Raw genomic sequence first — 26,112 nt, 5'->3', positions numbered from 1 at the left:
ACTTATATTCAAACTAAACTGTTTTCTTACATCAGCAGCAATACAACTAAGCAACAGAACATGAGAGGGAGCATGTTACTGTGAAATAACATCACAGCTGCGATCTGGTCACCTACACGAGCCAAAGGTTGTGAAAGCAACCGAACATGATCTTGAGTACTTTATTGCTTTTATACAACAGTTAAATAAAGTAAGGAATTAATAAACTTGGCTGTGAATGTGGCATTTAATGTTTTAATGTTCGCAGCTCCTTCTGCCAAATTATAGTTCCTTAACAAGCAGCTTGTTGCTACATCACAGTAAATGACTGCTCACTCGCTGCACAGTCTGCTGTAAGCCTCGCCTTCAGAAGTACAGACTGAGCCATAAATGTGTCAAATTTTGCTATATTAAAATTAATGTTTTGTTCCAGCCGGTCTGTAAAGCTTCTTACAGCTCATTGTGTTTGGCGAATGGTGTTGGGTTCATTTCTGGCTGATTCCACGTTGTTTAGCTGTTTTTCTGTCACAGCTGCCGACTGAAAAGCTGCTCAGTGGTGACGGCAGTTTGGGAATTTAGTGTCGTCTCGTCTTCAGAGTCGGACCAAATCGGCTGTCGGTCAAATGTGATCTTAAGTGTCCGTTTTCTGTTTGTGGCAAAGTAAGAAGTAAAAACGTTCAAATGGCTTGAGCGTCTCCTACAGCTGTCAAAGTCGTTGCTTAGCAACGGCGTCTCAGCGGAGTGATGCAGTGTTTGAGAAAAGAAACGTGATGTTATGGTAAGATAACAGCACGCCTCTCGACCAATCAGCTTGCGCGGTCAGAACTGTTGCATAATGTACAACAATACTATAAATAACTAAAGCACTGCAAATGCATTTTATAAATGTATGTCTTTGTAAATGCATTATAAAGTTTCAACTAAATAAATGCTTAATGTTTAAAGTTATATAATTTGTGATTTGTAAATATCAAATTACTTAAACTATAATTAATGATTGTTTCCACCATTCACAATAACTATTAATTGTTTGTTGCTAAGTTATTTGAGTAAATTATGACACAAAATATAGTCAATAATTGAAATGGTACCAGCTGTTAATACAACTTTATCAAATGTGACTAATTTCTTTCAAAAGCAATTAAAGTTTCAGTCGCTGTTTACTAAGGTCTTATTATTAAGTGTTATCAATTCTTCATCAAAGCATGTGAAAAAATCTATTAATTTGATTAAGCAAATCATATTCAAAAACAGCTTTCTTATAGGAAATAACATCTTAATGGAAAGCAGTTTAACATCATTTCATGTAGACCAGCGAAACTACTACAGCTGCCTTTTCCCACTTTCCTTTCTCAAACCTTATGATCTGACTCAGCACTGAAAGGCTAGTTAAGCATTTGGTTCAGGTCAGATTATCTAACTGCTTTTAACTACTTCATGTTCTGGCATCTATGTGTATACAGCACAGCTGATTAAGACGTCAACAAAAAATGGTCCAAATGACAAACACGAGCCAGTGCAGCTTCTGTAGCCGTTCGGTGCTGCAGTTTATCTAATCACGAATATATTTATCAGATCTGAAAGTGACACAGATTTTTACATGTATTTGAGTATTGAAACGACAACATGACTTATTGAAACAAAGGTGAATACGAAAAGTGTGCTTAAACAGAGAAAAACTACGCTTTTCACCCCAATTTCTAAACAGATCTGTCTCAAAATTTGTCTTCGTAAATGCTATTTCAACATGAAAGGTCCCTCAGAGTCCTCGTCCATGCTGAGGAACGCAAGATGGTACAATGCTCAGTTAAGATTTTATTATTTTTTTGTTTTAATTCAGTTTTACTTTTAATTAAATTTGTTTCACTTTATGGAAAGACTTGATTGTTCCATGTTTTATTGAGTCTTGTTTTATTTTATTAGTTGCCTGGACTGATCATGAGTAGTTAAGCATTTAAAAGTAACTGGTGCCAGTTTGTTTATCTGGAACTCAAGTAAACAAGAAATTTGGTGTACTTGGACTTTAGCATGTTTTAGTTGAATAGTCCCAATTTATACAGGTGTATGCAACAGTTTGAACACTCTAGTCAAAAGACATATTAAAAAAATCTAAATTAGGAAAATAAGTTAATTCATCCTCTACAGTTACTTTAGTGCGTTTCAATTTTAGTGCATAATTATGATTTATTTGCCAAGATAAAATAAAACAGAATGTAAAATGTGCCATTATTTCTGGACAGACGATATTTCATGTTAAATTTTTCTCAATATGTTCAATTTAGCATATAACCGTGCATTAGAATGAGCAGAAGTGTGTCTCTGCAGACGATGTGTGAAAGTATTTTCACTTCAACATTTTCAAATCGACAGAATACATCATCTGACCAGAGGCGGCAAAAAATTTGAATATTACTGTGTTAGCTCTCCGTCACTGACTCTAAAACATTATCACTAAATCCGAGCTCTGCGTCACTGTAGATGAGGTTCTTTAAATGTTCTAGAATAGAAACTGGAGAGGAGAACACCAGGGGATATATTACAGAAAATTCTTAAGTCTGAGATCACATCTGCTTTGCTGTCATGGCAACTTCAGTTAAGACTGAATTTAGGACAGAACAGCAGAACAACAGTTCCTAAGTGTATAATCTCATCTTATTTCCAGATAAGAAAACATTACAGAAACATCTTAAGTTGCCAAAATATCCTAAATATTTTCTTAACTCTAAGATAAACCTCAGTAGAAAAAACATCAGTAGAAAACGGCTTGCCATAATGTGGAAACTCATTGATTATCACTAGTAAGAATTCAATTTTTACTAGTAAGAATTGAATTACTACTAGTAAAAATTCAATTCTTACAAGTAAAAATGTTATTTTCACTAGTAAAAAAAAATTTCACATGTAAAAATGTTATTCTTACTAGTAAAAATTTTATTTTTACGTGTGAAATATACATTTATACTAGTAAAAACTAAATTTTTACATGTGAAATATACATTTTTACTAGTAAGAATAACATTTTTACTAGTAAAAATTATTTTTTTACTAGTAATAATTACATTTTCACATGTGTAAATTGAAGGCTTGATATCAAAAACTGAATTTCTACATGTAAGAACTCAATTTTCACACGTTCAAATTGAATTCCTGATATCAAGAAAAAAAGGATTAAAAGCTAAAACGGCTTGCCATACCGAAGAGCTGCCACAGACCTGTGTCTAAAGACTTCAGTTCTCCTTTAATACTTACACATTCACAGCGCTCCAACTAAATCCTCATATCTTTTGACTGTAAGGGTTTTTATGGGTGTGATTTTTTTCATGTTCATCATTATTTTCCATTTTAATTGGTGATATTAATAATGACTTTGATAAACTGTACACTTATCAGGTACTTTTACGCTCAAATTTATACACAGGAAGATTTGTCCGCTCAATTCCAAACAGAAAAGGCTATTTTGACTAAAAATAGTGAGCACACTACCAACGAGCTAACCTAGCTAACTAGCTAATCGAGGTAAAGTAACGGCTAGTGGGCGCTTTAGCGAGCTAGGTTAGCTAACCAAGTAAGAGTAACACATTTGCACTGTTCATTCCAGCTCACTGTTCGCTACCATCATTACTAACGTATATCAGCCCGAACTGGCACAATTATTAACATTAACACCATCGTACACGACATTATTTGCTTGCTCAAAAGCCACTTTAGCTAGCTAGGCAGCTAAATGCAGCCACTGTTAGCGGTTAGCTGCCAGCGTCGTCCCGCCCCACAACCGGGTTAACCGGGTTAGCCATACGAGCCTAGTTTACCTCAGAACAGACGGAGGTTGTGGAGAAATGCCCATATTTTTAGGCTGACTGAGAAAGCAGTACAGGACTGAAACTGCTGTTTTTTGGTACTCTGTGAGGAAAATATAGCTTGAATTTGAACGCAGTCGTGATTTCCCTCCACAAAGTTTCAGCCTCCCGTCCTCAGCCTCTCGTCGCGTCGGCCCGCAACCGCTGCTAGACTGTAGTGATGGGAGCCGATTCCGAAAGAATCGATTCTTCAGCTCCAACGCGTCTGGCAGTCGGAGTCGACTCCTGGTCCATGACTCTAAGAGTCGAAATGCGTGGAGTCGACCTTGTTCAATAACTGCTACGCTGCTTAAGGTGGACCGAAAAAAGGAAAATAAGAAGCGAGTGAATACGAAGCCAACTTGTGCAGAGGATCATGCAACTGGTTCCTTTTCAAAGACGTTGTTTTGAATCTGATTGGCTGAGCTTGAGCCGCGATTGTAAAACACTGGATGTCCACATTCGGTATGCAGCTTGGCAGCTGTGCTATACTGGTTCATTGATATTGACCTATGGTAGGAATACCAGTGGGTCACTAGTCGGCCAACAGAGGTGTTTTATAGTAGTAAAAAGATAAGCTTCTCTGTTGTATGAACATAGTGACTCAGAGAAGCACACACTTCTCCTTTACTTTGGATTTGATTCCCAGCTGCCTCAGTAAATCATTCAAACTCAAAGAAACTGAAGCCCACGGGTTCCTGGAGTCACTACAGCAATAGTCATTGAGCAGCAATGAAGCCACTGAACAGAGAAAATAAATAAAAACAGACACCTGTCCCACACTGAGATGGAAGCCCATGACATGCCGGAAATTTTGAGGAGGCATCTGGGTTGGCCAATCAGATTTCAGGGAAGGCCCTGGCCACACTGACCACCCCTTTAAAACGATGCATGTTGACCCCTGGTTCCTACCACCACCACTGTAAAGAAGAGTAATCAAAAAACATTTCACACCGAACATCTCTGTTTACATCGTAGCGGATTAATCATGTAAAAACGGTGATGAAATTTCCTTTTAACAACCTGGTTTTGAGGCAAGCGTGTGATGATACAGGCATGCACGATGCTAACTGGTGGGGTATCATTTTCCATTAGTCTCCATTAGCCTCTGCAGAACTATCGCTTTAATGCGTTTGCCAACGAAAGACCAAGAGCAGCGTCTGAGTTTGAACAATAAAAGGCGACATTCCAAGAGGTGGACTTGTTGATGTAAAGCTGTCCTCTGCTGGACATTAGTTTGGGGCGAAAGTTTTGGCACCCCTGGTCAAATACCATGCTGTTCATTTTCCAAGTAAACACATCCTCTAAAGAGAAAGCAAGGCATGATTATTGTTTATTTGCCGACTTTAACAACACAAAACAAAATGTGGCCTGTGCAAAAGTTAGGGCATATTTAATATGTTATTTATTAGCAAATAAATGCAGTAAAATTAGCAGAAAACTGCCATATATAGCACCAAGAAAATACCACCGTACTGAGAAAATAATGCTTTATTGCATAACAGGCAAGTGTGACAGTTTCGTACATAGTCGTTTGGGCAAAAAAGAAGACAATACACTGGGGAAGCATATACAGAAGGTATGTACACAATTAAGCAGGACGCTGGAAATGTAATTTGGTATTTAATAACACGGAGGAATGCGAGAAAGGCAGATACCTGCAGATACGGAATGGAATGCCACACATAGCAAAAATACTGTCGTCATAGAAACACTGCCACAAAAACACACTTATTACGAATACACAGCTAGCAGAAGCTTATAGTGTCCGTGAGTATACTTATATACAGGTAAATATAAAAGGCATGCATAGGTTTCTTTTATTTATGGTATTTAAAAGTACCAAGTCAAAACATTAGAACAAACATTCGTATCAAATTAAGCTCAAGTCTGTAACGTAATGCAAACCACTGCACAGACAGAGCTTAGTTTGCATCATTTTCATCTTAGCATATTATAAAATCCTTATAAAAAAAGAGAATCTGAAATATATTGACTCAGAAGCATGGAAGAACCCACTCATTGGTTCGGAGAGAGTTTGATCGGTTCAGCCTTCAGATCTGATTCCGCTGTGGGGTGAAATCCGTGTCGGAGCAGAGTGGGTGGTTCCAGAACTTCAGTACACTCTTATAGATCCAAGTGCCCGAAGGGTTCTGTGGAGTGATGCTGTAGAAGAACCATTTGTGGCTCCCGAAAGAACCTTTCAACATACAGTTCCTTCATTTTTCATCCTAATCTCTACCTGCCACATCTGTGGTCAGTTACCACAGACAGTTTCCTTAGTAAACCAGCAGGAAACTGACTCGCCCATTGACTTGTACTGGAAAAGCATTCCGAGTCAGTATCATTTCTGCTGGCTTTCTAAGATAAGAAAAGGGAAATGTGTTGAAATTACAGTCTGTGGTCATGAACTGTGCGCTTTAGATAAGGCAGGTAGGCCTTAGAGCGACATACACCAGAACATTCCTTTAAAGATCCACCCACTGAAAGGTTCTTTAAGGAAGACAAATGTGTCTCTTCCACGATTTCGCTCCAAAGAAGCCGTTCTGCACTTTTATGTTAAAGAGTTTAGGGTCAGTAAGGCACTAATACACTGGCTGACTAAGTAGGGCACTTAACTAGTGCACTGCTAAGGGAATGTATAGTTATTCGGAATGCCGCTCAAGGGAGTCGCTTTGACGCTCGCACAGGATTTCTACATGAACAAAAAGTGAAGAAAGGAAGAAGAAAAATATGAAAATGCACCGCACTTTCAGCGCTCTCATCAGTTTAACTTCGACAGGCTATCGGCAGAACTGGCTTTGTCCACATATGAATACAGTCCACTTAGATTATCTATAAACAACTCTGAATGAGAAAAAATGTCCTGGCTGCTTGATTCGGTCATCGACCAAAGTAGAAGACTCAGAGTGGTGCTGGCGTGTCAATCAGAATGCCCGTTTAGGCCCTGGCCTGTATGAACTGTGAGCCTTGAGGAGACATAGTTAGCATTAGCATACAGTGTCAGCATCACCGCCACGTCAGGGGTGAACTGTATATTTGTAGCCACAATGCAGGTCAAATCATCAGTCTTGACCTACAGTGAACACATTTAGTGTTTACACCGAACGTCTTACTTTCTTAGGTCATGTGAAACGGGTGAAAAGGGAAATTAATGTGGCACCAACCGACACACGTTTACTGCTCGTCTAGTTTGACCGAAGACGTTGGCCGGCAGTGCTGTTCTCTAGTACAGAGGTCTTCAAATCTACACTTTGGATCCACGATCTGGTCCTGGATTTCGTCACTACATTGACTGTTGTTAAAGAGCTCACGGAACGCTGACTTGTGCTCACTTCATAGAAATAAAGGGTTCGATTCCGTACGTAAACGTGGTTGAACTTTCAAAACGTGCCATTCTCCATTCCGTACAGCCCATATATGGGAATTAAACTGCAAAAGCAGGCCATTTTGGAAATGATTGTTTTTGTCCAGTCAGATGTCGACCTAAAACAGCTTAACCAGATTAACACACAATCATTGTCCAACCTAAACCTTGAATAGACCAATTTAAATGCTTCCAAACTAAATATGTTCGCAATAACTTTCATCAAAAGTTACAGTAACAATCTGTCAGTCTCAACTGCACATTAAAAAGCACAACAAACAAACAAACAAAGCAAACAAACAAACAAAACCGTCATTCTAAAGCAGAAGTTCTGTACTCAAATTATGGGGCAGCCTAGTGGTGCATAAAGGAATTGCAGGGGGGGATGGGTGAGACTTGAGATGAAACTTGCAAGTTGAGGTGTAAATTGCAAAAATTAAACATAAACTCTGTATTTTTTAAAATTAAGTTCTTACTGTCATGTGCTGCTTTTATATTTTATTTTACTTTATTTTATTTACCAATTAATAATAGACAGTTCTAGATAAACTGGATGATTTGACCTGACTTCCTTAATACATTTGCTGTAGTAGTTTGCGTATTGGCAAGTTTGTTTTTTGTTAAGTGGGGCCCCAAGTTCTCAAAAAACTGGCAAGGGGGCCTCATGAGGAAAAACGTTGGAACACCTCTGGTCTAACGGATAAACAGAGGTTGGAATGTGGTCGTGCAAAAATAAATAATGTCTGTTTTCGGCACATTAACCCACACAAATGTCATAAATGGCCAACAGAGAAAACATTCAAATGTTTAAAGGCCATTAATTACAAAATCCAGGACCTGAAACTGGACTCAAAGTCTGGACCTGTGCTCTAGCACATTTAACGGGAAAAGATCACTCTTTATCTGCGTTCTAAAAGCTAGGCTGCAGTCCAGGTGGGCCGCATTTCTAGACCACGTCACTGAAGGCTGTTTAGAGGCCTTCATCGAACATTCTGAGCGTCTCTGTTTTCAAGGACGCTGCATCAATGTCTTTCACGGGCTGCTGTCATCTAGAATCCATACACTTAAAAAAGGCCAGTAATATGTACAGTAAAACATACAGTACACTATTTCTTGAGTTGTGTGTCTGTTCAAGAGGATGTAAATTGAATGGGATTGAATTGAATTGCCTACAAATGTTTCGCTTGATAGCTTACTGTCATTATCATCCACAGAACTTCCTCCATCAAATTTTGCGCACTTTGTAAACTCCTTTCCAATAACATAACAAAGAGGCCTTTACATGGACCACAAATGAGAAGCACTCACAGGACAGTGCTACTGCGGACCCAGCTTTCTCAGCTCCAGCTTGAACACTGAGCAGATTTGAACTGTTTTACACTCTTAATGCAACACAGCCGATTGACCTGATGAGCCTTCAGGGGCTTCTGAATGAGAACTGACTAGAGCTCATAGGCTGATCTGATCTGAGACTAAGTGCACACTGTAGCTCACTTCTGTGCACATTCAGAACCTGCAGCATGCTGAGCACATCACTTGGGAACATCTCTGGCCTTCCTTTCAAACAACTGGCCCATCTCCTGTCCTTTCTTAGCTACCGTACCATGCTACAGAAGTGACCACAGTATGGAATAAGGGGACAAATGCTTTTCGTATACTGGTGGTCCATTCATCGCTTTGAAATATATATATATAAAAAAAAAAAGCTGATTGCTGGAGGCCGTGGACTCAACAGTAAAAGTGAAGTAGCTTAGGAAGAGCTGCGAATCACTGCTGTCGGAAGAAAACCTCGTATCTCCAAAATGGTCACTTTACCGGGGAGGGAAACACCTACTTAACTTTTAATGTAAGTCAATGGAACCAGACGTCTTTCCAAGTCATTTTGGGCCGTTTCTTTTGGTCCATTCATCATGGTCCATTCATCTTCCAACAGCAGCGATACGCCCTTAAAGGAACACTCCAACGTTTTTCAACCTGATCTCGATCTGCTGCATCACAGTTACCACAGACAATAATGTCAACAAGGTAAAGAAAATGCGTAGACTCAAAACACACTTGTAATAGGAGTCAATGGGCAGATGCTGAAGCAGCGTTTCACAGGCTTCTACTGTAAGTGAGGTTTAAATCAAAAGCTCTTGTGTTGTGTAGGGGAGACTGTGGTTGGCACAGTGGTCATTTCTGGGTCAGTAGGGGGCACTCAGATTCGAAGCTGGGGGTAACGTTTTGATTCTTCTGTGTTGAAACAACATAATAATGTCTCCCTGAGTAAAAATATCACAGAAACGCTTTAAGGATATTTCAAATATATTATTTTTGCTTAGTCAAAATGGCAATCACTTCGAATCAGTTCGATATATGATTTTAAAGCCAATGATAAATAATGCTAGCTAGCGCATATGAAGGGAATAAAGGGTGGTGTCCTGATGGATTTTGGTTGGCACATACAGTAATTTATATTACACAACAGTTAGTTAGTTGTGACCACGCAAGCTGATTGGTTGAGAGGCGTTCTAACCGTGCTGTCATTTCGCCATAACGTCACAGGTTTTTCACAAACACTGCATCACTCCGCTGAGACGCCGTTGCTAAGCAACGACTTTGACAGCTGTAGGAGATGCTCAAGCCATTTGAACGTTTTGACTTCTGACTTTGCCACAAACAGAAAACGGACACTGTTAAGATCACATTTGACCAACGGTCGATTTGGTTCCGACTCTGAAGACGAGACGACACTAAATTCCCAAACTGTCGTCACCACTGAGCAGCTTTTCAGTCAGTGACAGAAGAACAGTTGAACAACCTGGAATCAGTCAGAAATGAACCCAACACCATTCGACAAACGTGGAGTCTGACCTTCAGAGTCTGACCAAATCAGACTGAGCCATAAAACTGACCCAATAAAAAACAGAAAAGCTGCTCAGTGGTGATGACAGCTTGGGAATTTAGTGTAAGGAGCTGGAGAACGAACTGCTGGCTGAGCAGCGAGTGGGCCCAGTTTATTTGTTTCTTACTTTATTTATTTAACTTGTATAAAAGCGATAGAACACTTTAACATCACGGCTATGATGATCGACCAAATCACAGCCGTGACGTTATTTCGCGATAACACACTCCCTCTTGGGTTCTACTGCTTAATGACACACTGCACACACAATAAATAGCTACACTCTCAAAAAAGATCATTCGTCAAGGGTTCTTCAGTAAAGACGATGAGTCTATATAGAACCAGGGACACTCAAAGAACCATCTGCATGCTTAAAGGGTTCTTTGCACAGTTCTTCAGATGAATGAAGAGCATGTTGTATATGGTTCTATTGCACCCAAAAGGGTTCTGCTATTGTTATGATGCCAAGCTTATAACAATAATAACCTTTTTTTTGGTTCTATATACAAAAAGGTTTACGTGCAACACATTCAACATCAATCCAAAGAACCTTTTCACCATTAAAAGAGCCACTTAGGCATGCAAATGGTTCTTTGAGTGTTCATGGTCCTACACAGAACCACTGCCTTTGCTAAAGAACCCTTGGAGAGTGTAACACAACTTGAATGCAGTCCTGTACTACATCACTGTGTACATTAAACTTACAATAAATCTGCTCTTACATCTAAACTTTACTCCCAAAACATTTTTAAAACTAGTTTTATTTCAACGTATGTTTTATTTTAACAAGACAGTGTTTAAATCACTAAATAGAAAAATATATATTGTGTATAATGAACTCTGGCACTTTAGGAAAAGTTTTAAATAGGTAAAGTGGTCTTGTTGCTGTTCTTACTGTCCTGCAGTTCAAGGCAATGATAAAATAAATGAAACATTATTTTACATTCGTGGTTTGGTTTAAATAAAAAGTTCAGGGTTGTTGCCTTGCTTTATGAAACTGTCGCTTTATAACTTCTAAAAGTTGTGCCAACCACCCCAATAACCCCTGAAAGTGTCTGTATTTTAGCTTAGATTTTTTGAAGATTTGCTGCCAGTTAGCTTATCCTGTATGGTAAGCCTGAAATATACGGCTCAGAGGGACACCTGTGCCAACCGACCCCGCTCTACTCTGCAGTAAATGTGTGGTTGAAAAAAAGTGACTGAACATGACATACGTGGCAAATCAGGCTGAAAAACAGGAAATTTTCTATAACCGGGGTAGCTTAAAATCAAATATGCAACGGAATGAAAAGTCATGAAGTCTAATACATCCTAGGCTTTGGCCTCTTTTTTCATTACTGAACACAGAGAGACGAAAGAGAGATCCGGAGAGAGACACACAAATGGAGAATAATAAATTAAAGTGAAAATCACAACAAATGAAAGCATTAAATATCAAAATGCTTTCATGAACGGCTATGCACAGCTTGAATATACTGTTCGGTTACATCTGGACATTCCAGAAAGGACAAAGGTAAGGGTTTAGTCTTAAAGGGGAATTCCAAAGTCCAAAAGATTCAACATTTCAGCCAAATTCAACCAGTGAAATGTAAAAAGTTTATGTAAATAAGTCACTCAGAGTGGTTTGGTGAGAGAACTCTGATTTCTTTGCAGTGCCAATGATAGAAAACAGTCGTCATGATGTCTGCAATAAACACACATACACACACACACACACACACACACACACACTGTCCACTTTATCAGCTCCACTTACTGTATAGCTGCACTCTGTAGTTCTACATTTACAGACTGTAGTCCATCTGTTTCTCTGATACTCTGTTACCCTGTTCTTCAGTGGTCAGGACCCCCATGGACCCTCACAGAGCTGGTGCTATTTGGGTGGTGGGTCATTCTCAGCGCTGCAGTAACATTGAAGTGGTGGTGGTGTGTTAGTGTGTGTTGTGCTGGTCTGAGTAGATCAGACACAGCAGTGCTGCTGGAGTTTTTAAACCACCTCAGTGTCGCTGCTGGACTGAGAATAGTCCACCAACCAAAAATATCCAGACAACAGTGTCCTGTGACCACTGATGAAGGACTAGAGGATGACCAACACAAACTGTGCAGCAGCAGATGAGCTGTCGTCTCTGACATCTACAAGGTGGACCGACAGGGTAGGAGCATCTAGAGTGGACAGTGAGTGGACACAACTGTGATGCTAACTGCATTCCACTGGCTTTGTACCTGTACTCTGCAAAATGACAATAAAGTTGAATCTAATCTAATCTAATCTAATCTAATCTAATCTTGCGTGTGTTTTAGGACAAAACCTTTTCAAAACTATTGCAAAACGATGATTCAAGCATCAACAAAATATTATAACCATTTGCTGTAATAACTCTGTGAGGGAACTTTTAGAGGCATTAATCTCTTCAGACGTCTGGTTCCCATCACCACCATGGTGAACAAATAGGTTTCTCTAGAGCAGAGCACTTCATGTCAAACCACTTTGAATGACTTTGCAAAAATGTTGACAACTTTGGAATTGTGATGGAATTCCCCTTTAGTAATGCATCTCAATGACAGGCAGTTTCAGTGGACCCTAAGTTGATTTGGCTGCATCAACTTGTTGCAAATTCCACCAAACTGCCTCAGAATCAGAATAAATCACACAGTGTGATGTTACAACGGCCTCTGCCTTCTGCTGTTTACAGCAGCGGGTACATCTGATTATCTCGTTCTTACGCTATTTAACCAAGTCCATCAATGTGCCGCCAGAATCTGTACACCGTACACCAATTTCCCATATGTTGTAAATTATGTTTGAATATTCTCCCAATATATATAAAATTGTTCTCCTGAAATTTTGCCAAAAAAAAAAAAAAAATAATAATAATAAATAACACTGGATTAAAATGAATGATACAAAGATTTTTCATTGTGCTGGCACAGTGATGGACCTTAAAGGCTTTCTGAAATATGCAGAATTCAAATAAATGTACACTCCTGCTTTTTCACTACAGTTTACGTTTGATTATTGAGGAAATAACGTGAAATGTCCAAGATACTTTCATCCAGGCAATTTTTTAAAAAGTTCTGTATTAAATTAGAAAGATGCCTCCTCAGATTCTCTCGCTTTGCTTTGATTTGATTTTCACAAAGCAAAAACATCCATATTTACTCCCTATTTTAAAGAAAAGGATAACATCGAGATCTTGAAGAGTTCAACTCCGTTTCTCCAAAGTATCTCAGCTTGAAGCCCAGCTGTTTATAGTGGTTGGACTTTGTTTAGGGATGCTTTTCCATAATGGCTGTATCAGTTCGGTACGCCAGGCCTTTTTTCCCAGGTGTTCCAAAACCAGCTATGAATGTTTAGGTCAAAGTTTTGGCCAGGGTGTCCAGACTTTAAGTCAAAGGCAATGGCGGGCAGATCACCGCAGCAGTAGCACCTGGATCGGGATGGGGCGACTGAGTATCCGACGCAAACACACACTTAGGTACACACTCACGCACAGTCTGACTCAGATGAGTCTGGAGCTCTTCAGGAACTGGATAAGAACTTGATACACAAACTTGTACTGAGAGACCGTCTGAACCATCAGCATTCTCTGCTGCCTCAACCGGCCCAGCATTACAGGAACCTCCACTCTCTGAGAGAGAGAGAGAGAGAGAGAGAGAGAGAGAGAGACAATGTTATCACAGACGGTTGCTAAGATGTTGCTTTTGTATCACAGGTGGTTGCTAAGATGTTGCTAGGCCATTGCTATAAAATCCCAGGTGGTCGCTAAGATGTTGCAAGGAAATTGCTATACAATCCCAAGTGGTTGATAATATGTTGCTTTTGTATCCTAGGTGGTTGCTAAGATGTTGCTTTTGTATCCCATGTGGTTGCTAAGATGTTGCTAGATCATGGCTATGCAATCCCAGGTGGTTGCTAAGGTATTGCTATAGCGTCCTATGTGGTTGCTAAGATTCTGCTACACTATTGCTATGCGATCCCAAATGGTTGCCAAGGTGTTGGTAAGTAATCCCAGGTTTAGGATTAACCCTTATTAGTCCCACAACGCGGACATTTCACCTCCACATTTAACCCATCCAACAACCCAAGTGAAACACCACATACATTCTAGTGAGCACACACACACCAGGGGACAGTGAGCACACTTGCCCGGAGCAGTGGGCAGCCCAATCCGCAGCGCCTAGTGCTGTTGACTCTGGGGATTGACCCGACGACCATCCGGTCATGAGGCTGGTTCCCCAACCTCCAGCCCATGACTGCTGTTGTTGCTAAGATTTTGCTAAGTTGTTGCTTTTGTATCCCAGGTGGTTGCTAAGATGTTGCTAGGCCATTGCTATGCAATCCCAGGTGGTTGCTAAGGAGTTGTAATAGTATTCTAGGTAGTTGCTAAGATGCTAGCCTATTGCTATGCAGTCCTAGGTGGCTGCAAAGGTGTTGGTAAATAATCCCAGGTGGATACTGCTAAGAGTTTCTATGGTGTCCCTGGTGGTTGCTAAAATGGTGCTAGGCCATTGTTATGCAATCCCATGTGGTTGCAAAGGTGTTGCCATGTTACTCCAGGTGGTTGCTAGGATGTTGCTAGGTCATTGCTATGCAATCCCAGGTGGTTATTAAGGTATTGCTACCATATCCCAGGTGGTTGCTAAGATGTTGCTAGGCCATTGCTATGCAATCCCAGGGGGTTGCTAAGGTGTTGCTAGGCCATTCCCAGGTGGTAGCTTTATCCCAGGTGGCACAGCTCTGTACTGTCCTAGTGATCTGGCACAGATCAGGACAATTAACAACTTTTGGGGCTAAATGCGAGTAGGAATCTAGAATTTTAAAGATGGGAACACATGAGTGTGAATTTCCTAAACTAATCTGGCACCTTGTGAAGGCAGAGTTTAAAGCAGGGGGTGATGGTGAGCTCGCCAATATTGTCCAACTGACAACAAGCCCATGTTTGCATTAGCTTGTTTTGCTTGTGTAATCAGTTACTCCAGATGTTAAATGAACAAGGACTACAGGAATTTTGGCATGTGGACTTTGTTAGCAGTAAATTTCGCTACAAACCTGCACCTTGACTTAACAGACCCAATGAATTCACGTGTGGCCCCATGACTAGAACTAGACCTAGAACTGCTGCTCACTCTCTCAGTCTACAGACGGATGATGTTGGAATGAAAGCTAAACCGATAGTGTCCCTAGTGGTGGATGGTGGTATTACCTCATTGTGCTCCAGACAGCTGATCATGAGTTCAGTGAGAATGACCACACCGGTGCGGCCAACGCCTGCACTGCAGTGCACAACCACCGGTGGGTTTGGACTCTTCGACGTGTCCAGCATGCTGTTAGTGTGTCGACGCACTGACTGAATCTCCTCCAGATATGCTGAGGTGAAGAAATCATGGAAGAGTGGTCAGAACTGGTTACTGGTGAACATGGACCACCAATCTAGATGCAGATGTTTGTTAACATAAATGTATTTAAGGCCATTATCAAGCCTTTTATCAACCAATGATACAGTAAGAGACAATAATATTGAAATGTGGTCATTTCTAACTTAAAATGATGGTTTAATTATTTAATCAAATTTGGCCCAATCTGATGTCTAACATTTTAACTGTAGCTATAAGGCTTTAATACATTAAAATCTCAGGCTTACTACATATTACGGTTTATTATTTAGTTATTATATTATATATATATTTAGTTATTAGTTATTATATAGTTTGAATAAAGTTGAATTTGGTTCCACAGCAACTAATTCACAATATTCACACCTGCTAAGCAACTGCAGATGAAATTCAGCTATATTGGCTAATTATAAGGGCAGTAAATAACTGTCACTGTTAAACAAACAAATACACATAAATAAATAAATGAATTAAACTCACAAAGAAAGCCCTGAACATATTCTGGGCAGCCATGTTCAGGCCAGTCGGTGTACTGCAGATGCCACACGGTCCGCTCCTGACCGGACAGTAGGTGCTTGACCTTTAACCCTGTTGTTGCATAGCAACCCGAGTCTGTGCGGAACTTGGTGGTCACCTTGAACTTGCCGTGTGTGGCAGAGTTGTGTTTTGAGCCCAACTTAGGCCAGTACCTGTGACTCTTAGAGCGACCTCCCTCCTGCAGAGACAGGCCACCAAAAATAATATCATCAAACTTGTATTACAATATTATATAATATAGAATATACACAGACATATAATTATCAGGTACAATTGGCTGCTTTATTGAAAATGCAAATGCAACACACACACACACGCACGCACACACACATACTCTCATTGACCGTACCTCCTCTGCTGTAACCATGGCAATGACATTGACCCCTTGTTCCCAGACCATCTGCCAGAAATCATGGGAAGTGTTGGGAAGAGGCCCTTGCGTGGCAATGTAGTGCCACTCCTCCCCTCTGATCATCATCTACACACACACACACACACACACACACACACACACACACACACACACACACACACACACACAGAAACACAAACACGAGGATGATTAAGTCATCATCCACTAGGGGGCAGCATCATCTCATCTTACATCCAATCATTACTTTGGGTCAAAATACCATTGTGGTGGCAAACAGTGTTTCACAGCTTCTAGGCAGTGAAACTGAGCTCAAAATAAGAACAAACTACAGAAAAATCAGGTGTGTCTTCGTTCTGTTCACAAATGAACCAATAAAACAATAATATAACAAAGACAGCGATTTTTAGTTATGCTGTGCAGGAAAATTGTTATTTTAATGTGAAGTAACTATTATTTCACACAATTATTTATATTATTTATTTATACATAACGCCTTAAAAAATAGAGATATGGACATCTCAATGGAAGAAAGGGTATCAGGTCACAGTAAGACCACCCTTATAAAGCATTTATGTCTGAGTTGTTATTAATGGTAAGTATTAAGGTCATAAACCCCCTATAATCATTAATAAGCAGCTATGTCTCATACATAAAACCAAGCTGTTACATGTGATGAATATACAATTGGGACAGGTTTAGTGCTGACTGATGGAAAGGACAAAGAAAGATACATTCGTGTGAAAAAGTTAGAGCACCCCCAGTCAAACGACCCTTTTTATTTTGTTGACTTTCTAAGTGAAAATGATAAAGCGCCCTCTACAGGGAACACACATAAATAAGGCATTGTTGTACGAATTTTAGTGCACGATTTCAGTTTGAGTTTAACAAATGACATGAAATGATTAGTTTACCAAATTAGATTTAACGTAAAGTGTACCATAACTTTTGCCAGGGCCACGTTTTAGGATTTATGTTAAACATAGCAGCAAACATGCATTAGAATGTGCAGAAGCGAGTCTCTACTTTTACGTAGACAATCAACAAAACATCATTTGACAGGGGCGTGCTCAAACTTTTGCACACGACTGTAAATAAGAAAAAATCGGAGGTTTAATGGTATAGATGAATGTGGGTTCACTATTTGGCAAGATAATAGTCAGTAGACTATATTGCTCACTGGTGTTACAACTTTACCCATGTTAGTAAATGTAACAGACTGTAGTTTAAACTTGGATGAAGTTACACATGAACATTCAGAGCCCATTTGTCCAGAGCCCATAATAGTAGAATGACATCTTCACTTCATAGTTCAGTGCACAGCTTCAAGCCAGCGTAAATGGTGGTGTATATATACCACTCTATCATTACTGTCTCAAGTAATAATATATCAGTACATCGATCAGGCATAACATTATGACCAGCTCCTTTTTTCTACGCTTTTTGTCCATCTTACCAGCTCCTCTTACTGTATAGCTGCACTCTGTAGTTCTACAGTTACAGACTGTAGTCCATCTGTTTCTCTGATACTTTGTTACCCTGTTCTTCAGTGGTCAGGACCCCCACGGACCCTCGCAGAGCAGATGCTATTTGGGTGGTGGATCATTCTCAGCACTGCAGTAACACTGACGTGATGGTGGGGTGTTGTGCTGGTCTGAGTGGATCAGACACAGCAGTGCTGTTGGAATTTTTTAATACACCTTAGTGTCACTGCTGGACTCAGAACAGTCCACCAACCAAAGATATCCAGCCAAAAGCATCCTGTGGGCAGCATCCTGTGACCACTGATGAAGGACTAGAAGATGACCAACACAAACTGTGCAGCAGATGAGCTGTCGTCTCTGACTTTACATCTACAAGGTGGACTGACAAGGTAGGAGATGGACAGTGAGTGTTTAAAAACTCCAGCTGCACTGCTGTGTCTGATCCACTCGAACCAGCACAACACACACTAACATACCACCACCACCACGTCAGTGTTACTGCAGTGCTGAGAATGATCCACCACCCTAATAGTACCTGCTCTGTGAGGGTCCATGGGGGTCCAGACCACTGAAGAACAGGGTAAAAGGGGGTAACAAAGTACCAGAGAAACAGATGGACTACAGTCTGTAACTGTAGAACTACAGAGTGCACCTATACAGTAAGTGGAGCAAATAAAATGGACAGTGAGCGTAGAAACAATTAGGTGGTCACAGTTTTATGCCTGATCTCTGTACATTAATTAATTAATGAGGGTGTACTTAGTAAATCAAGGGATGGCGTCAACATTTCTGATATTCTATAGAAACAAAATGTAGCAGAGCAGCTGTGCAGGTGGACAAATGGCAGCAAATACACTCCTCTCCTTAGATAATGGAGCTAGTAGCTAAGGGTTAGTGCGACTAGAAGAAAGGACAGAATAGAGCCTGCTCCCGAAAGAGCTTTGGACACAGCAGCGGTTCTTGAAGCTTTAGATCTTCTGTAGAACTTTTTATTTTCTACATTCATTTGTTTAATTGTTTTTGAGCCTGAACATCAACATTAGTCAACTCTGAAGAAGTCATGCTTCAATAATTGATGAATACGTCAATAATTGCTCAAATGGTGATTTTAGACTAAAGCCCAACAGTGGAGAATTGCTCTAGATGTTAAACCAGCACCAACCTTGATGTGCGAAGCATTAATATAGCCTGTGTTGTTCTCTTTGTTTGGAACCAGCTCCACGCGGTTCTCCTCGTATGGGACAACGTCTCGGAAGCGGTTCCGCTCGGCGTTCTCGGGCATCATGGCCGTAGTAAGGTTGCACTCCGCCCTTTTTTTAGGAATCTGCTCGTACTCGGTGAAGAGACACTCCTCTTCTAGCCTCAGCTCCAGATGCTTACACTGAGACAGAGAGAGAAAGAAAGAGAGTGAGACAGATAGAGACAGAGAGTGAGAGAGAGAGATAGAGAGAGAGAGAGAGAGAGAGAGAGAGAGAGAGAGAGAGAGAGAGAGAAAGAGAGTGACACAGAGAGATGGAGAGAGAGATACAGAGAGAGGGAGAGAGAGAAAGAGAGTGAGAAAGACAGAGAGAGAGACACACACAGAGAAAGAGAGATACAGATAGAGAGAGAGAGAGATACACAGAGATACAGAGAGAGAGAGAGAGAGAGAGAGAGAGAGAGAGATACACAGAGAGACAGAGAGAGATACAGAGAGAGAGAGACACAGAGAGATAGAAATCTGTAACAGAGGAGGAGGCCAAGACGTGAGCCTCAATGAACTTGATGAAGTGAGGCATCAAGTGTAGCTGTAATGCCTACAAAATCATTCATTTTCAAAGGCTTAACTGATTAAAAAGTCCAATACATTTTAAAGAATCAGATATACACACATATAAAGATATACATATAAAAGACAGATCAACACACCCAGCCTCAATAGCCTTTTATTCCTGTTTTACAGAAAACTATTTATTTAGTGGATTAATAAAATGCTAGATCCTGAAGTGAAGGAACACTAAGTGTACCTGATTGCAGGCTTATAGAGTCTAGTAAGGTTCCAGAAGGTGCTTGTGCTTTCACTCTAAGCAGAATATAACAATTTAACCAAGCACTAATTTGAATGTTTAGCTGCACTATTTGTATTGATTATCTACTAATTATTAACTGCCAGGTCAGGCTTAGCAGGCCACATGACCGTAGACAGTCAAGACACTCCTTCCACTATGCTCTCATGATTCCTCAAATGTGCCTTTCATGATTCAATCTCTAAAATCAGGATCTGTTTACACCAACTTTTACAATTCCTACAATCCAATGTGCCCTTGTACAGGCGGCTCCAGCTATGGAGAAAGCAGGCAGTCAATAGGATCCCTCTATGCCTTTGGGTTCGGCTCTCAATGCCAACAAACAGATGTTTTTTCTTGGATGCTTTCTGCTTATCTTAGGGGTTTCTGGCTCATTAAAGGGTATTCTGGGAGATTTTTGGGGTTTTCTGGCTGATTGTAGGGTTTCCTTAGGGATTTCAGGGTTTTCTGAGGGATTTTAGGGTTTTCCAGCCAACAGGGGATTTCTCATTTCTCTGCAGAAACATTCCGTACATTCCAAACGCTCAGTGGCCCAGACACAGGCATACCATACGATCCAAACCCACAAATCAGCCTCCGAATGCGCGCACACACACACACATACACACACACACACACACACACACACACACACACACACACACACACACACACACACACTCACACAGACTCAAGTAAATACGAATAATGTATTACAGCAGTATTTGTTCTGTTTATACAGCAGTATAATATTACATCAGTAACAATGAAGGAAGCTGATTTAATTGCTTTGACTCTGCACTAGAGGTCGGTTCGCCCAAGCTTGGGCTATATTATGTGGTTATGAAGAAGCAGTTGCTACAGCAAGATTTCTCAGTTTGAATACTGGCTAAAATCCTTTCTTGAAAGTTGAGAGCCATTTTGTGGCTTTGTAGTGTTTGAAACACTACTATTGCTTTGAGCTAGATATCTGAGGTAAGGTTGCTAGCATTCGTCTTTTTTTTTTGGCTCACTTGCTAATGTGATTGGGCAGAAGGAAGCCAAATAGCTAACATCAATGTTAAGAATTCAACCACCAATATTGTCAACAGTAGTGGTACATGCTATATATTTATCAGTCTAACTATTCACTAAAACCCCCTCCTAAAGAAGTGTTTTAAAGGTGTGAGTACCTTTTAAAAGACTATGTGCGCTTTGAGACCGATTGTTCAGGTAGCCTGTTTGGCTTGCTAGCTAATGTGACAGGACTAATGCAGAAGCCAGTCAGATAGCTAAAATCGATGCTAAGAATTCAACCACCAATACTGTCAACAGTAGTGAAGTATATGTTTCTCAGTCTGACTATTCACTAAAACCCCCTTCTAAAGAAGTGTTTTAAAGGTGTGAGTACCTTTTAAAAGACTACGTGCGCTTTGAGACTGATAGCTCAGGTAGCCTGTTTGGCTTGCTAGCTAATGTGGTTGGGCTAAACCAGAAGGAAGCCAAATAGCTAATATTAATGCTAAGAATTCAACCACCAATACTGTCAACAGTAGTGAAGTATATGTTTCTCAGTCTGACTAATCACTAAAACCCCTTCTAAAGAGGTGTTTTAAAGGTGTGAGAACCTTTTAAAAGACTACGTGCGCTTGGAGACTGATATCTCAGGTAGCCTGTTTGGCTTGCTAGCTAATGTTACAGCACTAATGCAGAAGCAAGTCAGATAGCTGACGTTAGTGCTAGAATGATCTTATTGATTTTCATTTAACTAGCTTTCCTCAGATCATCTTTACAGTGGAGGAAATGGATTAGTTGAGGGACAAAAATGACGCGTCAGATGAGAAAAATCTTGCAAGCTACCTAGTTACATCTCAATTTAGCTGCTTTCTGTGGCTGAGAACATGTCTTGGTTACCTGTTTTGTGTTTTTATTTCTTTAGAACCAACGGCTAAACCAGAAGTTCTGATTTCAAAGGTTGTATGACGTACTTGTGTAACGCGTGGTGGGTGATATAGTAATAGAACGCCGATGGATGAAACCACAACAAGAAAATAGAAGCACATCAAAAACATTCAAAAAACAGTACTACAGTACTGCGCGAAAGTCTTAGGCACCCAGGACACACTTTCAAAATCTATTTATTTGTGTAGTTTGTGTTTATATGTTTATATTTTAATAAACAAAATTGATAAAATATTAATAATGATGTGATAAATTCACTGCTGATATCAGTTGTATAAAAATTTGCTTAGATGCCTAAAACTTTCACACAACACTGTATATAACGGAACAAGACATGACAATTACCTTGTGTTAGTTTCATGCTGCTTTACTGTGTTTGTACTTTATGAAAAATGAACATAATAGTTAACAAAATGTGTCTTTCCTGAAAACTCCATAAACTCCATGACAGTTAACATGATCTCAGTGGCTTAATGCTAACAGCCAGTCACTCTTGAAGACCCATTCCTACAGCTACACTGGATGTTTATCTTCGTCCAGGTCCAAGATTTTGGTACTTTTTGATTTGAACTTGTTCTGGGTATAAAGTTTTGTAGAGTATCTTACCCGTTCATCTGTGTTGGCCTTGGCGGAGGCGTCCTCGTGTGGGTTTTCCGGGACGGGCATGCGGGCTACGTAGAGTCCATTCAGAGCCGCCATCATCAGAGGCCTCTTCATCGAATCGGCTGAAAGCTTCTGCCTCTCCAGAGTCTTCATCAAAGAGGAGAAACCAGCTGTCATTATCACAAACCACGACAACACACAATACTGTCTTATTGATGCAATATTACAATCAGTCTCTCTCTCTCTCTCTCTCTCTCTCTCTCTCTCTCTCTCTCTCTCTCTCTCTCTCTCCCTCTCTCTCTCTCTATCTATCTCTCTGTCACTCTCTATGGCATAAGAATAGCGGGTGCTTCAGAGTTTGGCTACAGAATGAGGTGAGACACCTTCTGAGCTCATTTAACGATAAACTCTGCACCTCGCCCACTCACCCTCTCTCTCTCTCTCTCTCTCTCTCTTGCTCGCTCTCGCTCTACTCTGACCTCATTTCTGCAAGCCTGTCTGTAGGATTATAGTTCTTAATCTCAGCTAATTTTAAGATCCCATGTTGTACTTGCCAAAACAACACCGCTAGGCACTGACCGGCACACACACACACACACACACACACACACACACACACACACACACACACACACACACACACACACAATTCTTGACCACTTTATTAGGCACACCTACCTGTATCTACACTCACTGCCAATTTTATCAGCTCTACTTACAATATGGGTGCACATTGTAGTTCTACAATTACAGACTGTAGTCCATTTGTTTTTCTGTATAATTTGTTAGCCTTTATTTAGTCCATTGATCAAAGGTCAGGTGCCCCATAGGACCACCACTTCATGCACTGTGAAACCAGCTGGACACAAGGACGCAAAAGTCACAAAAACCCAAACACTGGTGTGAATATTAGTAAATGAATAAGGTGTGAACAAGCAAATTCGTGAATTAGTATTGCGCTGGTATGAGTGGATCAGCATTGCAGTGCTAGGGATGATCCACCATCATCTTAGTCCTGAAGAGTGGGGTTAAGTATTATTATTATTATTATTATTATTATTATTATTATAAGTGCCATCAGGTTTGTCCAGACTCCTGGTGACTACATGAATAGTGTTTCTCCAGGACGTCCTGTCTCCGGTTTCTGTTTTCTGGTTCATGATTTGTCTTCATCCATTAATTATTGGTTGTTCTCTTCATATTTTACCTTTAACTGTTCCGAATATAATTTTCCAGTTAACTGGTTCTTCTCATAACATGTCCAACATAGGAGAGCTTCAGTGTGGCTATCTGGGCTTCAAGAAAGAGGCGAGGCTTAGTTTAGTCGGCAATCTTTAGTCAGGGGAACTCTGACTTTTTAACAAAATCCCACATAATTAAAAGGTGTAGATGTAAATAAAGTCATTCAGAGTGGTTCGGTGCGAAATGCTCTGCCCTAGAGAATCGTGTCGGGAATTGTTCGCAGTGGTGGAGATAGTAACCAGACGTCTGTTGAGGTTATTGAGCTCCGTCACAGAAAGCTATTACTTTGTTTTATGATAGTTTTGGCATAAAATGTTAATCCATTTATTATAACCCATTCATGGCAGAGTGTGTGCAGAGTGTTGTGAGGCAAAACAGTCACCAAATAAAACGTACATTTGCATTTTTTCACTATTTTACCATCATCAATTTAGCACGTAAACAGTCAGAAGACGTGTTGGTTCACTGGTGGTTTTCGATAGTAAATAAAATGGCTATTTTTGTGTTGTTGACATGGTGACCCCTGGTTCCTATCACCACCACTGTAAAGAAACCGAGTCAGTTTCTCTACAATGAACCATTTCACATCAAACCACTCTAAATTACTCTGTTTACATCTCAAGGACTGAATTATTCAGAAATTGTGAAAAATTTGTGGAATTCCCCTTTAATACCTTCAAACATTTACAATTACGGCATTTGGCTGACGCTCTTATCCAGAGCAACTTACAGTGTGATCATTTTACACAGGTAGGCGAAGGTGGTGTTAGGAGTCTTGCCCAAGGACTCTTATTGGTACAGTGTAGGGTGGTTACCCAGGCAGGGATTGAACCCCACTCTACAGCATAGAAGGCAGTGGTGTTACCCACTACACTAACCAACCACCAAACAGCTTCACCAATCAAGTTTAAAGGCATCAATACTTTTCATGTTCTGCTTTCTAACTGTCCAGCCTTCCCATACATAAAGAACCTCAGAAAAGACCACAGCCTGGACAGTTCTGATCTTTGTAGAGACAAACCATCACATTTGAAGGTCCCTTCAATCTCCTTCATCCATGTTATGCTGAGCGTCTTTTTTCTTGCCTGCTGGATCCTAAAGGAGGCTAACAAATTCCACAGAGAAACAGATGGACTACAGTCTGTAACTGTAGAACTACAAAGTGCAGCTATACAGTAAGTGGAGCTGATAAAGTGGACAATGATTGCAGATACAACATACCTAATAAAATGACCAGTGAGTGTAAACACACACACAACTGCGCACACGTACACACACACACACACACACACACACAGACTCACTCACATGTGCACACAGTAATGATCGATTAAGATATCATGGAAAGGTGTGGGCACAGTGAAGTGACAGAGGCTCCAATGATGGGAGTGTCAAACAGACAGACAGGTCCGAACACGAAATTCGGTTTCAAAGCGGTCGAGGTGCAACAGCAACCACATTCAACACCCATACAGTACTTATCAAAGGTTTACTCGCTGTTTTCAACCATTTAAAAACAATAAAAGCAAAAAATGATGTTAATATTCTCACAATGTTCAACTTTTTTAATTATTAGAAGAAAGCTGTGAGGAAATGTAAGATTTAGTGTCCAGAATGATGAACAGAGCTGTGAAAGATTCCAAAATGACCAAAAAAACCACCAGAACATCAAGAATGTTCTAAAAAATATTTATATCAAGAATGACGTTCTTTAATATCCTGCATAAAGTTGTATTAAAATTAATATCCACGCCTCATATTTAAAAAGTGGTGATCTCCAGGCAGGTAATTTGACAAAAAAATCTAAATATATGCTCAGAATATGAAGGAAAGCAGCTGAAAATACCACATTACATCTAGTTTACGACTTATATATCATATAAAAAATGATGAATATGAAAAGTGATTGCAAATTTTTGAACAGTAGCATACAAACTAGGAACAGGGCTAATCAGAAGCAGGACAGTATGAGGCGTTCACTGAACTGGGGTAAGGCTGGTGCTACCTGCAGTGTCACATTTACACTGCAGTCTTAATGGGTTAGACTTTAACACGCTCCACACATAATCCCTGCATTTCATCCAGATTAGAGTCCGACACAGGAGACCTACCGTTACCCTACACTCCCAACTCCCAGATTAATCACAATTAGCAGCTGTGTATTCAGCTCATGACTAACACACACACACACACACACACACACACACACACACACACACACACACACACACACACACATACCCTCATACACACACACACACACACACACACACACACACACACTACAAACTCTACACACATACACTATACAAGTACACACGCACACTAGACACACACACACACACACATTCTACAGACATTCTACATACACACACAGTATATATGAAATCCATGTACACACACGCTCTACATACACACACTCTCTACACA

General features: G+C 40.3%; 1 protein-coding gene across 1 annotated transcript in view; it reads right to left on the bottom strand.

The window, feature by feature from the left end:
* Positions 1–12,182: 12,182 nt before the first annotated feature.
* Positions 12,183–26,112, bottom strand: part of LOC108444155 (protein tyrosine phosphatase non-receptor type 14) — a 50,203-nt gene continuing 36,273 nt past the window's right edge. The window contains exons 14-19 of the mRNA XM_037537579.1: positions 22,444–22,587; positions 19,014–19,232; positions 16,347–16,475; positions 15,941–16,175; positions 15,271–15,434; positions 12,183–13,695 (exon numbers count right to left, since the gene is read on the bottom strand). Coding sequence (XP_037393476.1) covers positions 13,567–13,695; positions 15,271–15,434; positions 15,941–16,175; positions 16,347–16,475; positions 19,014–19,232; positions 22,444–22,587 — 1,020 coding nt within the window. The 3' untranslated portion in view covers positions 12,183–13,566. The remainder of the gene's footprint in view (positions 13,696–15,270; positions 15,435–15,940; positions 16,176–16,346; positions 16,476–19,013; positions 19,233–22,443; positions 22,588–26,112) is intronic.

The sequence above is a fragment of the Pygocentrus nattereri genome, chromosome 4 (genome assembly GCF_015220715.1).
Source record: "Pygocentrus nattereri isolate fPygNat1 chromosome 4, fPygNat1.pri, whole genome shotgun sequence".
Classification (NCBI taxonomy): domain Eukaryota; kingdom Metazoa; phylum Chordata; class Actinopteri; order Characiformes; family Serrasalmidae; genus Pygocentrus; species Pygocentrus nattereri.
This window is presented reverse-complemented; position numbering and strand designations above follow the sequence as displayed.